The 14,616-nt window shown below is 40.7% G+C and overlaps 2 protein-coding genes across 3 annotated transcripts; both read left to right on the top strand.

The window, feature by feature from the left end:
* The first annotated feature begins 3,407 nt into the window (after nucleotides 1-3,407).
* snapc5 (small nuclear RNA activating complex, polypeptide 5) lies at nucleotides 3,408-6,060 on the top strand. Of its 2 annotated transcripts, none has more exons than XM_030765678.1 (4): nucleotides 3,408-3,489; nucleotides 4,210-4,325; nucleotides 4,530-4,604; nucleotides 5,152-6,060. In XM_030765678.1, the coding sequence occupies exons 2-4, from the start codon at nucleotides 4,236-4,238 to the stop codon at nucleotides 5,320-5,322; spliced, it is 336 nt and encodes a 111-aa protein (XP_030621538.1). In that variant the 5' UTR covers nucleotides 3,408-3,489; nucleotides 4,210-4,235; the 3' UTR covers nucleotides 5,323-6,060. The 2 variants fall into 2 exon arrangements, with proteins under 2 accessions (XP_030621538.1, XP_030621537.1); XM_030765677.1 differs by having other exon boundaries at nucleotides 3,464-3,568.
* Nucleotides 6,061-8,082: 2,022 nt separating this feature from the next.
* lctlb (lactase-like b) lies at nucleotides 8,083-14,197 on the top strand. The gene is made up of 13 exons (XM_030765675.1): nucleotides 8,083-8,229; nucleotides 8,698-8,858; nucleotides 9,210-9,297; nucleotides 9,704-9,813; nucleotides 9,941-10,073; nucleotides 10,165-10,256; nucleotides 10,444-10,498; nucleotides 10,640-10,805; nucleotides 10,899-11,169; nucleotides 11,338-11,464; nucleotides 11,595-11,794; nucleotides 12,242-12,305; nucleotides 14,007-14,197. Exons 1-13 carry the CDS (start codon nucleotides 8,103-8,105, stop codon nucleotides 14,120-14,122), a joined length of 1,710 nt encoding a protein of 569 aa, XP_030621535.1. The 5' UTR covers nucleotides 8,083-8,102; the 3' UTR covers nucleotides 14,123-14,197.
* Nucleotides 14,198-14,616: the final 419 nt, after the last annotated feature.

Genomic DNA, 14,616 nt, shown 5'->3' with positions numbered 1-14,616 from the left:
ACCTGTTCCCCAGGTAAAAATCAGCTCCTACTTTAGAGGTGAGAGCAGAAAGCAGGAGGCCTGTGGGCCTCTGGGGGTAGTGAACACAGGAAATCTCTGTTATATTATATTATATCTGCACCCATTTTAGGGTTCAAAGATGCCACATAATATAGATAAAACAGAGAGGTGAAAATATATGTATAAGGTGTTCCTGTACTCCAGTGGATGTGTTTGATGAATAGTAAAGTTTTTTTTCATCAAAATGCCCACGATTTGTAAAACCATCCAAATTGCTGTGGTACCTTTCAATAGCTGATTTGGAAAATGTGGGTTCAGTCAGTGGAGTCTGAGCTTATGAGCGTTTCCACAAATTTATATTAAAGACCAAACATGTGTTTTGATGCTATGGCCATTTTGCTAAATTTTCATATTTCTACACAAACAGCACGAACATGGCATAGCAGCAATTTTGTTATACATAGTGACTGTCTTTTCATTGCTTTAATTAAAGCGATCTCGCTGATTAAGTACAATTTTTGAATACAAATGTCAGTGTCAATGAATATATGTGTTTTCACATTATATGGAAAACCAGTGGGAAGTGATGTCATCAGAGGTTGTGGCGGATGACAGTGTCGGCATGGACCAGGAAAGCAGCTCAATGAATGTGAGACATAAGCAATGATCAAGTGGCTGAAATATGACTCCACAAATGTACCAAAGCAAAAATGCATTCTGTGATGCCACCAAGAGGCCAGCTTAAGCTCTGTTCTTTGGTGTAAGCTCATAACAAATTCTACTAGATTTCATAAAAAGTCACTAAATCTTTTGAGAGCAACTGCTCAAAAATGTTGGATGAAGAAGAACAGACAGAAAAAGAAAAATATTTCCAAAACAACAAGATACCTTCAAACCCGCTACATGTAATATCGTAAAAAAATATAAATTATAAAAAAATATAAAAATATATATTACAAGTTTCCTAGATAGGATGGTGTATTAAAAATGAAATATTTTAGTAAATATAGACAGAAGACTGAAGGCATGAGGATTGGATATTTGTGAGTTTGCTTTATGTAAGAAACAGAGGCAGGTATCTCTCTCTCCCTCTCTCTCTCTCTGACTGTCTGAACCCCACTCTCAGTTACCAGCCATACTTATATGCTGGGATTATCAGTGCACACATCTGGATGGCTTTAGTTGAGGAATCCTATAAAACAACCTAATGGGCTCTTCTAACATTTTTGGAGACTGATTAAAAGCTCTTTTAGATCTGGTTCACATCAATGAGTTCCATCTGTGATTTATTTGAGTTTTCTCTAAATTAGCTCTTTTCTTAATTTGCCTTCTCTCTCTCTCTCTCTGTGAAACGGCGGGGGGAAAGTGCATTGCGGCTTCATGCATAGACACTCTGTACCTAAACTGAGGGTTTCATTGATGTGTCCCAGGTAGGGATTGTTAAAGAAGCTTATATCCAGAAGAATAGAATAGAGGACATCAAGCTCAGAGCACGAGTATATTACCCAACTGCTCTCCTTTCATGTCTTGTAAGCAAACCCAGGCCTCTAATACAAACCATGCACACACAAAGTGCATAAAACGTTTTGTATGTCTCTCAAAGACAGGGCTAATAAATAATGTTCCTAAGTTGTTCTTATTTGCCGTCTCAAGCTGTCCTATAGAACTGGAAGTTAGCAGTGGGTTTGGTGAAGATCTGAAAATAGGCTGTAGTGTAAATGAACAATGCCCTCTGATGGTACAATCTATGTATACGTTTTAAATCCCTGCAGAAGACATCCCACATGTAAACATACTGGTTTAAATTCTAGATTTAATTAAATATGTATCAGTAGAAAGTCAAAACACTTGGCCCTGTCTCTACAGGCATGAACAATAGGTACGTGTTAGATTCAGGGAGGAAGACTCACAACATTAGTAACATTTGTTGCAAATTAGGCTTCCTAGTGCCATAAACTTGACACCTGCCAGTTCAAACGTCTCCACACGCAGGGGACGACTGTACAGGCAGGTGGCATGGAGACAATTGGGAGACAGATGAAATAGACAAGTTTCCTCATGTACAGTCTATGAAATACAAAAACCAAAGTTTATTCTCCGTACTTTAACTTACTTATATATGTCTCATTTCAAAACAAGAAGAAAAAACATATATCAGTGAAGAAGGTCATATTGCTATTTCCCTGTTGAGCAATATAGTGATCCAGTAATGATATGGTAAACTGTTCCACAAAAACTAAAGTTTTAAAAGTTTGATAATATTCTTATAAATAGTCTTGGAACATATAAACCAATTGTACTATAAGCATTTTAATTCTCTAGGTTATGATAACAGGCAGTTTCCTTAACGACAGTACCCTTTAACAAAAGCTTATAATACTAACATATTGAAATATATGATGTTAGGTTAAGAATTATCTAAAGATTGATTTTATGTAGGGCGGCACGGTGGCGCAGTGGGCAGCGCTGTCGCCTCACAGCAAGAAGGTCTCGGGCAGCCAGGGTCCTTTCTGTGTGGAGTTTGCATGTTCTGCGTGGGTTTCCTCCGGAAGCTCCGGTTTCCTCCCACAGTCCAAAGACATGCAGGTTAGGTGAATTGGAGACACTAAATTGCCCCTAGGTGTGAGTGTTTTTGTCTGTGTGTCTGCCCTGCGATGGACTGGCAACCTGTCCAGGGTGTTTCCCCGCCTTTCGCCCTTTGAGCGCTGGGATAGGCTACAGCACCCCCCGCAACCCTAATCAGGATAAGCGGCTTAGATAATGAGTGAGTGAGTGAGAGTGATTTTATGTAGACAAGTCAAATTATTTCAGACCTGAGGGGGTCAGCAAAAGTCCTTAAAATTAGTAGTAAGTGTGAGGATACTGTATACTGGTCAGTGTAACGTGATCCCCATGTAAATAACGAACAAGACTGATGAAGAGATCATATGAGAGCTCACAGCGATGCTCATCATGTTTTACATCTGTCTCACACACTTCATCAGTTAAGGTTACTTCAAACAGATGTTGCTGATTTTAGATGCTATTTCACCTTTTAAGCATACTTTTGTTCACATTGATAATGTAGCACTTTTCTAAACACACACACACAGACAGAGTGACGAGAACCTAACAATGGCTTGTACCGTTAGTTTTTGTACAACTTCATATCTTGATACATACCATTTTAGTAGTACATAAAAACCCAATGGCTTGTAAATGGGACTCTTATTTTGATTTTGATTTGTCGAAATAACATAAAAACCTGTGCAGAATGGCATAAAATGCCTATGTAGGCAAAAAAAATAATACTTTAGATGCTGAAGCTGATAAAATAAAATTATTTTCGGACAGGAAAGCTCGGCAACATCAGGACTTCAATCTTGAAAAGTCCGCGCTCGACGGCCATTGTTCAAAACTGCTTCTACGGTTGCGCTTGTGAAGTACGCTACTGTTGCAACTGTCGTAGTTCACACAGCTTTATCGCCATAGCGATGTGCGTACATAGATGTAAGACCTGCCTTCGACCGTGTTAACGTTCTGCGTTCTCTCAAAATTATGTCGATACAACTCGTTGACAAAACTTAGAGTAAGTCGTGTTGTCTTGCTTATGTTGCTTAAATTAACACGCAAAGCCTACTGCTACACTTTCTGAATAGAGGTAGACAGCCACTGACTAGCAAATGCTAATGCATAACGAATACGTATGGTTTCTGCAGTACAGCATTCACCAGCTACCAACATCTGCTTGCTGTGACAAACAAAGCTTTGAATCCGAATAAGCTGACCTGTTTGTCATCGATGGCTTCGTGAGTGTTGTTGTGCTGTAGCAACATCTGCGAATGAGGCCGAAATTACTTAACTACTCAACTAAAGATTTACACAAGCGCTCACAGATCCTCGTACGTGTAACGTGTGTGCAAGCTTCAGTTTAGGTGATCATTAATCACTCCTCAGTTATGACGAACACGTTGTCATTTGTAGCCTTTGCCAGGCGGCCGACGTAACATAGAGTTCGAGATAATGTCGTGTATTTCTGCTTTAAGAGCGGGACAAACATTCTCAATATTTGATCTGTCGTTTACCGTGAACCTCTGTAGGCATGCCATAATGATGAAGCACTGTGAATAATAATGAGGACTGAGCCGCATCACAGCTGTGTGTTTTTACCCGGGTTTGACACGTTTAAGTTTATAACATCGATTTCTATTCTTTCTGTTCGTTTTGCAGGAATGCTATAACTCTCTTCATCCATCATGCTTAGCCGCCTTCAAGAGCTAAAAAAGGAAGAGGAGACTCTTCTGAAGATTAAAGTCATGTTGCAAGATCAGCTCAACAGACTTAAGGTAACTATGAAAATATCCGTGTCAGCACATTATCAAGAAGTTTTTGCATGGACAGTTTTCAAAATAAGTGTAATATCATGGTGTGGTATTAACTGGTTGTCATAAATATCTGTGAATACTGATGATTGCAATTTTCACATATTTCATATTTGTTGTAAACTGTTAAGAGAGTGAATGATGTCATCTTTTGCCTGTGTTTATCAGTTTGAGGAGGGGGCGTTAAAGTCAATGATCAACGCCCAGTCTGAGGAAAACACAACAGAGCCTGCTGCCCCTGAGGTATGCGAGTATTCATGTTAGTAGAATTCTTATTGTTTTATGAGTGAATCTGCTTCTTACAACCTGAAGACATACACGATTAGGCATGTCCTTATTTGATTTGCTTGTGAAAATGATGATGGTGACCATCACGACAAGAAGACATTGTACAGTGAAATCAGCATGTTTGTTACATCGTTGCATTTATCTAGTCCTCCCTCCTTTTGACACACCATGGTAACTTCTTATTGTGACACTACTGGAAACCTGTCTTGCTGATAAAGGGTCCGTTTACCAACAACTTCCATCAGCTCTGCAGTGTTAATGTTGGTGCAGTGATATTCTTGCATGGAGAGAACAAACGCTTAAGGCCACAGAGGTTTAAAGCCTTGATTTTATTTTCTCTGGTCCCTGGCTACACATATCAGACAGCAATTTACTGAGAGCTACATGTCACTGTTATTCCAGAGATCCAGCCACCGCATGGTTAATGAATCCACTCCTCTCTGAATCTTCATGACTTTGACTGTTTTATATTAATCCAGACCTGTGTACCTTCTGTTTGCAGGCTGAAGTTAACCCAGATGACGAGAGGGAGATTAATCAGACCAAACTGGTTTTGGGCGCACCGGTTGACTATGACATGGAGGAGGAGGAAGAGGAAGAAGATGAAGATGACGAAGAAGACGATGACCTGGAGATGGTGCTTGAGGATGAGGAGGAAGAAGATGATTACTGAAGTTACACAAGAATGACATGAGGGAGCTGTCATTTTGACCTAGGTTTAGGCCTTTTTCCTTCTAAACAGCATGCCAAATGACGTCTGTTTAAAGAAGCTGTAATAGTTTCAGTGTTTGAGGTGGTTGTTACTTTGTGCAAATTCTAGGTTCACACATCTTTAAAAATCACCAGTAATATGGTGTGTAGCAAGAATAGCAGGTACTACAATGTCCATCCTCTAGTACTGTAATGTAAGCCTATGCTATTAACTTAGATTTTTAGTAGGTGTGCAGAGTTTTAGACTACCACAAGTTAATATTTTATTACAGTTTATGGAAAACACCATTATGTCAAAGAGAGTATGTCTTAAAATGGTATTGCTAGGAGACTGAATGTACTGCTCTGGACCTGTGGTGCAGTGATATGTATATGTTGCTTCCTGTAAATGCTATGATTCCACTGAAGAGATGTGTTTAATCAAGCCCTAAAGAGATGGAGTATGTTTGTGTAGATATTTATTTGTAACGCATGGGGAAAATGTCTTACTGAGCCAGTGACAGTAATAACTGTATTTATGATTTCCCTGCCCTAAGGAGTGTTGTGAAGAATACTCTGTCAGTAAAGCACAAAAGGAGAGAAAAACCGTTTTGTCATGGTATGCTACAAATGGAAATTTTGGTCCATGGGAATGTTGATTTCAGTTCTAGGACTTAAGTTGCCTCAGTTGTATTAAATATGTGAATAAACCAAAATTGTTTTTGAAAAGAAAATTAATTTTGTCCCTGCCTTGTTTGTGTAACAGATGAATGAATTAGGTTTTGCGATGGGTGTCATCACAGAGGCTCTAGAAGCTCTAAAAGAGGGTTTCTTTTCTAGAGTAGTTTATCCCCCCCCCCAGTCAAAGAGTGGGTTAAAATTTTTAGGGAACATCCACAGGTTTGGTCGTGGTGGAATCCGTCACCCACTTCATGAAGCAAGTTTACTTAAACCAACACGTTGAAATTCAGGATTATCCAAAAGGGGATGCACATAGAACTACTTCTTAATTAACAGTTTTGTCTTTTTATCAGAATTCTGACGGATGTTTTCCAGTTAACTGACAAGTATCACCTGTTCAATATCTCTCTGCACTACTTGTATGTGTCTGAGCTGTACTTGGGTGCAAAACTTTGCACCTGGCTGTAGATGTCACTCACTCTGGCTGAACCTGCATCGCAGTGCATGCATTCTCCCCTGTTCAACAGTTCAGCATTTTTCGTACAATACAGCACACACCTCATGAATAAAGAGGGGACAACTCTGGAGAAAGGTGGTGCCACAACATGTCTGACAATGGGCTTTCTGTCAATAAATATATACCACAGTGTTCATGTGATAGTCATTGGACAGATTCATTTACACAGGGAACTGCAGCCTACCTCTGTCGGTGCTTAGTGAACTTTTTGGAAAGACTGCTGACAAGATTAGGAATAGTGAACATTCAGAGTCCGTGAGTGTTTGGAGATAAGTGTGGAGATACATTTAATTCAGAGGTAATGCTAATAGCCTTTGTGCAGAAGAAAAACTTTGGCATTCACATAGTGGTGTGATGGCATTTACATGCTGTTAACACTTGACACCTGAAAACATACAAAATTTTCACTCTCTGTCTATCGCAGGAAATTTTGTCTCACTGGAATAACAGAGGGAGACAGAGGTGAGTTTGGAAATTTACACTTGGTATATGGATACTATCGTGCTGAGGTGGATGTAGACTAGCCACACTATCTTAAGAATTAGGCTCCAAGTTCAGTTAACAACTGGGGAATATCAGGTAAGCTCCTGCTTTTGACACTTGCTGCATGTCATTTGAGTAAAACATCCAGTTTAGCTATGCGCTTTGAACTGGCTATTACTATTGTAACAGCAAACACAAGCATATCAGCCACACCAACATTAGCTTTGCTTACAGAGTGAAACCCCAGTTTGTAAAAGATCTGCCCACTCTTGCAAAATGAGATCACAGTCCATTGAGCCTCAATAGGAGGGTACTTTGGGTCTACACAGGGATCATGAGATCCCATCAATAGAGCATGCTGAGCTGGGTACAGCCGGGCTGAGAGAGTACAGCAGGTGCTGTAGGAACAGTGTCGAGTCCCAGAGGTGGACACATTGTAAGGGCACTTAAAGTTTGTTTTTCGTCTTCTATTTTTTCGAGATCCAGCTGGAGCTAATGCAAATCATTTGAGAGGTATGTGTGTGTACATCACCAAGTGAAACACAGGGGGGGAATACTGGGAGAGAGAGAAAGAGAATATTAACACTGCGTTGGGCGCATGCTTGTGTCAGTATGGCTTCAGAATTGTGGTAATGGTAAACTGAGGAGTCTTATTTCATTGAGTGTTTGTGTCAGGGACATACTAGAATGAGAGGAACTGGATGATTGTGTTTGGGTGCACAAACAGAATGAATGAACTGGTTATTCACACTCCTAAAAAAACATTTTGTAAGTGTTTCTTTGCTGTGGGATGACAATATGTGTAGCTAAGTTGCATTTACTTTTAATAAACTTTTTACTGTTAGTCAACATAACAGTATGATTCAGGTGTCAATATCTGATTTGGTTTATGAGAAGCACAATGATCACAAGTGACCATGCTAGGTCAATACAGACCCCAACTACAAAAACAACAACTGCAGAAATCAAACAAACTAACAAACAAAAAAACTTAAGTCTTACAATCTTGTCTGTTGTCTCTACTTTGGAGTGTGTGGTGTAAGTGTGAGTGAGTGAACAAGAGCTGAACGCTCTGGAATACCATGCTGCCTCGCTGTGCTACACGGGTGTGCAATGTGTTTGTGCTGGTGCTGTGTCTGTCTACGGCTGAGGACTTCGACTGGACAAAGAGCGACCGCGGCTCCTTCTATTATGGCACTTTTCCAACTGGTACGTTCAGTCCCACAGCTCTCTCACAGCTCTGTCACTGCAAAAGTGCATTGATCATCAAAGACAATAGCACAACCAGATTATTGACTTCATTTCTGTATTTATTCTCTGTAGATAGCCACAGATTCATATTCACACTGCAAACACGTATAAAGACATCAGTATGTTGGCAAGACAACCATGAGATAACCCCAAAGACAAATGTGTAATTTCTCCACTAGCCAGACCGCCTTAGCAAAGTTTCTGACAAAAGTAGGGACTGTCCATTGGTAGAAAAGTTTGGGAGTATCCCTAACGAACATAACTCCCTTTGATAAAAAAAAAGAAAATGTCTCAAGATATTTGACTACTCGGAGACATCCAGCCTAAACAAAATGCTTCCAGACCTCTGAACTGATAGCCATGTACTCTTTTTGCTGTAGTGGAGCAGTTGGTAGTACTTCACACTAACTCTGTCACCATGGATAGGATTTTCGTGGGGTGCCGGCAGTTCAGCCTATCAAACAGAAGGAGCCTGGGACAAAGATGGAAAAGGACTGAGTATCTGGGATGTCTTCTGCCATAAGAAGGGAAGAATCTACCAGAATGAGACTGGAGACTCCTCATGTGAAGGCTACTACAAAGTCAAGGTGACAGCGAGGAAATGATATACGATAATTCAGTTCTTCTACAAAGAGTTAAGACAAGCTTTTCTCACCTGGAACTGTAGTTTTTGAAACATCACCTTATGCGACCTCATGTGTCATAGAAGCACAAGAGTTATTGAACTCTGCCACTCAGAACCAGACATCTCTCAGGTTTTCACTCTTGCCTCTGCAATAAGTGCTGACTTCTGCAGGGGAAGCTCTTCAATCAATCAGCTTTCTATGAGAGTTTGCATAAACAAAACCTGCAAAACTTAATGCTGTTTGTCACTGGCTGTGTCCTCAAGACCTCATATCCAACCTATACCAGCTTACCTTCCCTTTTCTTTTTTGAAGGATGACATCAGTCTCATAAAGGAGTTAAAACTGAACCACTATCGTTTCTCCATCTCCTGGCCAAGGATCTTGCCCACCGGCATTAAATGTAAGTGTCCTCCACAGTGTCTTCCATTTCCAGTTCTGAGAACCTACTTGTCAAGACATGGTGCGATAGCACTCATTTCATCAATCTGCTCATTATCGAGCCTTTGAGTAGTTACTTTAGGTGTGCTGGTGCTGGTGAGAATGAAAATATACTATAAGCTGGGCCCCAAGCATTAGACAACCATTCTGCTGCAAAGCCGCTGTGAATGTGGGCTTTTGCTGTAGTCCTAATTCATGACACCCGGCTCGTGTAACCAGGTGTATGTGAGTTGAGTTGGAGCAAAAGTCTGCTGCAGGAGAGCTAGGTACCTCCCGTAAATTTTTTCACCACCACAGGTTGTGTTAAACCACACACATACATAATATGTTTAATGTGGCGGTACAATAACGACTAATTTCCCTTACAGCTGACCATGTGAATGAGAAAGGAATTAAGTACTATGACATCCTGTTAGACCAGCTTCTGGAAAATAACATCACACCAATCGTCACCCTGTATCACTGGGATTTGCCACAGGTGTGTTACATCAAAGGTTACATCAATGTTAACCAAAGTCTGAGGGCATTGTCTAAGTGTCCTCACTAACATCCCCTGACAAATGTTTCAGGTGAAAGTGTAAAACTCCCATGTATATACTGTCCAGGTTTTACAGGAGAAATACGGTGGATGGCAGAACATCAGTATGGTGAATTATTTCAATGAGTTTGCCAACCTTTGCTTTGAAAGATTTGGAAACCGTGTGAAATACTGGATAACATTCAATAACCCTTGGGTAAGTCCATTTATCTGCAGCACTGTCTAACATAAAGCAAACATGTATCACATGGTGAGCTTCAGCAGGCTTGTCCCATTGTGTGTTCCAGTCAGTGGCAGTGGAGGGTCATGAGACTGGAGAACACGCTCCAGGACTGAAACTCAGAGGGACTGGAGCCTACAGGGCTGCACACCACATCATTAAAGTGAGTGGTAATTGCCTATTCCAAATCTGTTCTACACTGTGTTTGGATTTAACACATATGGCTCTCATCTTAATTAACCAGATACAGCTATCATGTTGACCTAGTACATGATTAACTACTGCAGTATGAATATCTGGAAAGTTCAGTGAAAAATCAAAAACCTATTTTTGTTTTGGTTTACCTGTAGGCACATGCTAAGGTTTGGCACACATATGACACTCAGTGGCGGAGCAAGCAAAAAGGTAAGCACAGCTAGGGAAAAACATTCTAATATAAAACTCGTGACTTGTATCAGTGCTCTTGCAGCATAACCTTATATCCAATATTCCATACAGATATGAGGAGTAATATGATTTTGAGTTGATGTCCATCCATTTATTTAGGTATGGTTGGGATTTCTCTGTCTGGGGACTGGGGAGAGCCTGTGGACATAACTAACCAGAAGGATATTGAGGCAGCTGAGAGATATGTCCAGTTCTACATGGGTTGGTTTGCCACGCCCATCTTTCATGGAGACTACCCCCAAGTGATGAAGGACTTCATAGGCAAGTTCTTGCACCTACAACAAGATTTACAGTAAACACCTCCAGCATTGGTAACCTACCATTTTTCTCAACTTTTGGCTCTTGTGTGTTCAGGAAGGAAGAGTTCCCAACAGGGACTGGGGACATCTCGTCTACCAACCTTTTCCTCCCAGGAGAAGAGCTACATCAAGGGCACTTGTGACTTCCTGGGCGTGGGACACTTCACCACGCGCTATATCACTCAGAAGACTTACCCGGCAGGACGTATCAGCACCTACTTCACTGACCGCGACTTGGCTGAGCTGGTGGACCCTAGTTGGCCAGATCCTGGCTCCGAGTGGCTCTACTCTGTACCTTGGGGTTTCCGTCGCCTGCTCAACTTTGTAAAGGTTCGTCAAACACACTGAGAGAGACTGCTTTCTCCTATTTGATTCCACCTGAATCTTTTTGTTTTGGAATCCATACATAAGCCTGGGAATTGTCTTATCAAATCAAAGTGATCAAGGCAGAGTAATTCACATTAGCATACTGACACCTTCAATTGCTCGCCCCATTAGAGTCAATATGGAAATCCAATGATCTACATCACTGAGAATGGAGTTTCTGAGAAGATGATGTGCACTGAGCTGTGCGATGAATGGAGGATACAATATCTCAAAAGTTACATCAATGAGATGTTGAAAGGTAAGTGACTGGAGCAACTAGGCAATACAACTGGACCTGTAAATCACTTAGGGCAACCCACCTAAGTCATGTTCTCAGTGCTCTCAAAGACTGACAAGGTCTCTGTTTGTGCTCTTTTCTGATCCTTCAGCTATCAGGGATGGTGTGAATGTAAAAGGCTACACGGCGTGGTCTTTGCTGGATAAGTTTGAGTGGGACGAGGGCTATTCTGAAAGGTTTGGTCTGTACTACGTGGACTTCAGAAACAAGAATAAACCACGTTACCCAAAGGCATCTGTTCAGTTCTACAAACGCATTATCAGCTCCAATGGCTTTCCCAATCAGAGAGAGGTACATTATATTTGAACTTACGAAGGGCTACACTCAGATAGCATCTTCCACTGACCACCTAAAGCTTTTATAGACTTTATAGACTTCCACCATCCACCCATCCATCCATCTATCTATCTATCCATCTATCATCAAAAAAGGAGTACACTGCAAAAATGTTCCATTCTTTAATCAAACCAAAGAATCCGACAGACAGACAATGAGTAAAATGTGTTCTATACGAAATTTCTAAGTTAAAGATGCTTTTTATAAATATACCATTACATGCTTGAACGCAGGAGTAAAAGAAAAAGGTATGGCATAGAGGAATCATGAACATAACAGTTGGCAGAGGTCATTCTTTTTCTTCTGAGCAACCCTGATGGAGAAAAGAAAAAATATATTAGTTCACATGAGTCTGACATTATATACAGGTAAAATGATCTGATGGGTTTTTATAATCGTCAGGTTGAAAACTGGAAGAGGAAGGCCATGGAAACTTGCTCCTCCAGCAACCAGCTTCTGGCAGCAGGTCAGTAACTATACAGAGGTCGTAGAGTTTTCCATAAGGTCAGGGGAGATACTGGCTGGGGCAAACAAAAAAAGATTCTACCTGCAGATCCTCTATGCGACCTTAAAACTGAACATACGGCTTCCGTAGTGAAAACCAATCAACACAAAATGTATTTTTCCCCCCTTAGAAACAAACAAAAGCCTTTGTTTCTCCATCAGCCATCACAATGTCATTTGGCTGCCGTGGGAATATCTCAAAATGTTGAATTTACCAATTGTGGGTACTTTAGATCGTTCAATAAACAGATACCTAGCCTGCAAGTCCATTGGACATACAGATTGACAAAGGCTGATTTGTGAAGGCCTGAAACAGAGAGGCTGGCAAAACAAAGACTTCGACAAACCTCTAACAGGATTTTTCTTTGTTTGCCCCTCCAGCTAGAAGAAAGTCCAAGGAAAATAAGGAACATGCAGATATGCCAAAGGTTTGGCCTGTACATGATGAAGTGTAGACACTAGGGTACATATCTGAGTAACTACTCTCTCTGTTTTCTTTTTGGGGCTTGGCAAGCCTCTTGCATTGTCCAGGCAAGCCTCCAACTGACTTTGTGTGGTCCAATCATATGAATGTGAAGTGAGGATTCTGGCAGTGCACTGTTCTGATTCTGTGAGAGATTTTAATCTCTAAGGGCTTTTGTCAGGGGAACACTCTTAATTACAAGAAATAATTTATAAGAACTGCATCAGAGTTATGCCAGGACACTGCCCTGCATCATTCAATTCCCTGATCTGACTGAATTAGGCTACGTAGAGACAATACCAGCAGGCACTGGCTGAATCCATTGGACCAAACAAAGCCAGCAAGCCAGTTAAAAGCTGATCTACAAGCTTCCAGAAATATCACTGCACAATGCTTCTGCTGCCACAGAGTAACTGTACATCTGTGAACATCTAAAACCATCTGGATGCTGCTTTGCTGTGGCTTTGTTATTCTGGTTGTCAGATAATCATATCAATTTAACTCTTTGAGGGCTTTTTAATTGGGTATCTCTGCTTCAGCCAACAGCTGCTTCTGCCAAATTTCCCAGCACTGCTTTTCATACAGTTAACTGAGTCTGTGCATCTTTAAATTCCATTTTAAAGCATATGATCTCAGCTTTAAGCTAAATTGTAACATGCAGAATAGCCTTTCATTCATAAATCTAATCTTTAGTGTTAACCCTAAATGAGAGAATGGTGTTTTGATAAAACCACTACCTGCATTCAGTGCATTTGAGAAGGCCTACAAGGTTAATACATGCAAACAGTGCTTGGAAATAGCTATGAAAAGCTAAGCTAACACTGCTTAGCTTATGCTGCTAATTAAAACCCTATTGGCTGGAAGGAAGCTCTGTGCCGCTATGAAGCGAATGGCACAGCGGCCCTCAAAGGGTTAATTTTGCCCATGATTCCACTCTTAAGGTCATTTCTCTCTCTTCATTAGAGGAACAACGGAGTACGGCTGCCAATATTCTAAGACTTATTCATGGTAAGCCTTCACACATTCACCTAGCGGATGTTTTTCAAGAGAACCATTAACCCTTTGAGTGCTCTGACTGCGCAAGCAATGTGAAACAATGTGAATATAATGTTTTTGATTTTTTGTTTCTTCCCCCTAGCTTCCAGCTGTGTGATGGCAATTGTCTCATGGGTGTGCACATGTGTGTAATTTGTGTTTCAGATCCCCTGACCAGCCATATGGAGATGGTAACAGAGATTGTGGTCCCAACTGTGTGCACGCTGTGTATTCTGCTCAGTGCAGTCTTTCTCATGTTCTTACTGCGCAGACGCAACTAGCACACCGCGCTAGCAAAACATTGAGTCACATACACACAGTGACAGTGAAATCATGCCTTAGGTCTGTTCACTCCCACTGGTTTTATATATGTGCACATGACATTAAAATCCTATTTTTTACGTAACTGAACTAGACATCTGAAACTGTGCCAATGAAATCGGCCAATTCTGCTCACGTTTCAGAGAGACATGTGCACACACACTCATGTATGGGCCTAAGATATGACCAAGCATTTGGCATAAGTGGACTTTATAACTTTTTCAGTAAAATTATTTACAAAAACATGTTTACTTTTACCAAGGCAGATTCCAAAGTGAAAAACAGCTCATGAAGATAGCTGTTTTACAAGTTAAACCTTGATTTTTTTCAGACCTTTCAAGACACCCACTGGGAGGTAACTGATGCAATATGGAACTACAGGCATGTAAAATAATAAAACACTCTTTTAGACAATTTTCAGCAGATGAGTTTGAAACGAAATAAACATATAAAT

The sequence above is a fragment of the Chanos chanos genome, chromosome 2, assembly GCF_902362185.1.
Source record: "Chanos chanos chromosome 2, fChaCha1.1, whole genome shotgun sequence".
Taxonomy (NCBI): domain Eukaryota; kingdom Metazoa; phylum Chordata; class Actinopteri; order Gonorynchiformes; family Chanidae; genus Chanos; species Chanos chanos.
The sequence above is the reverse complement of the archived record's forward strand: the minus strand, read 5'-3'. Positions and strand labels throughout refer to the sequence as shown.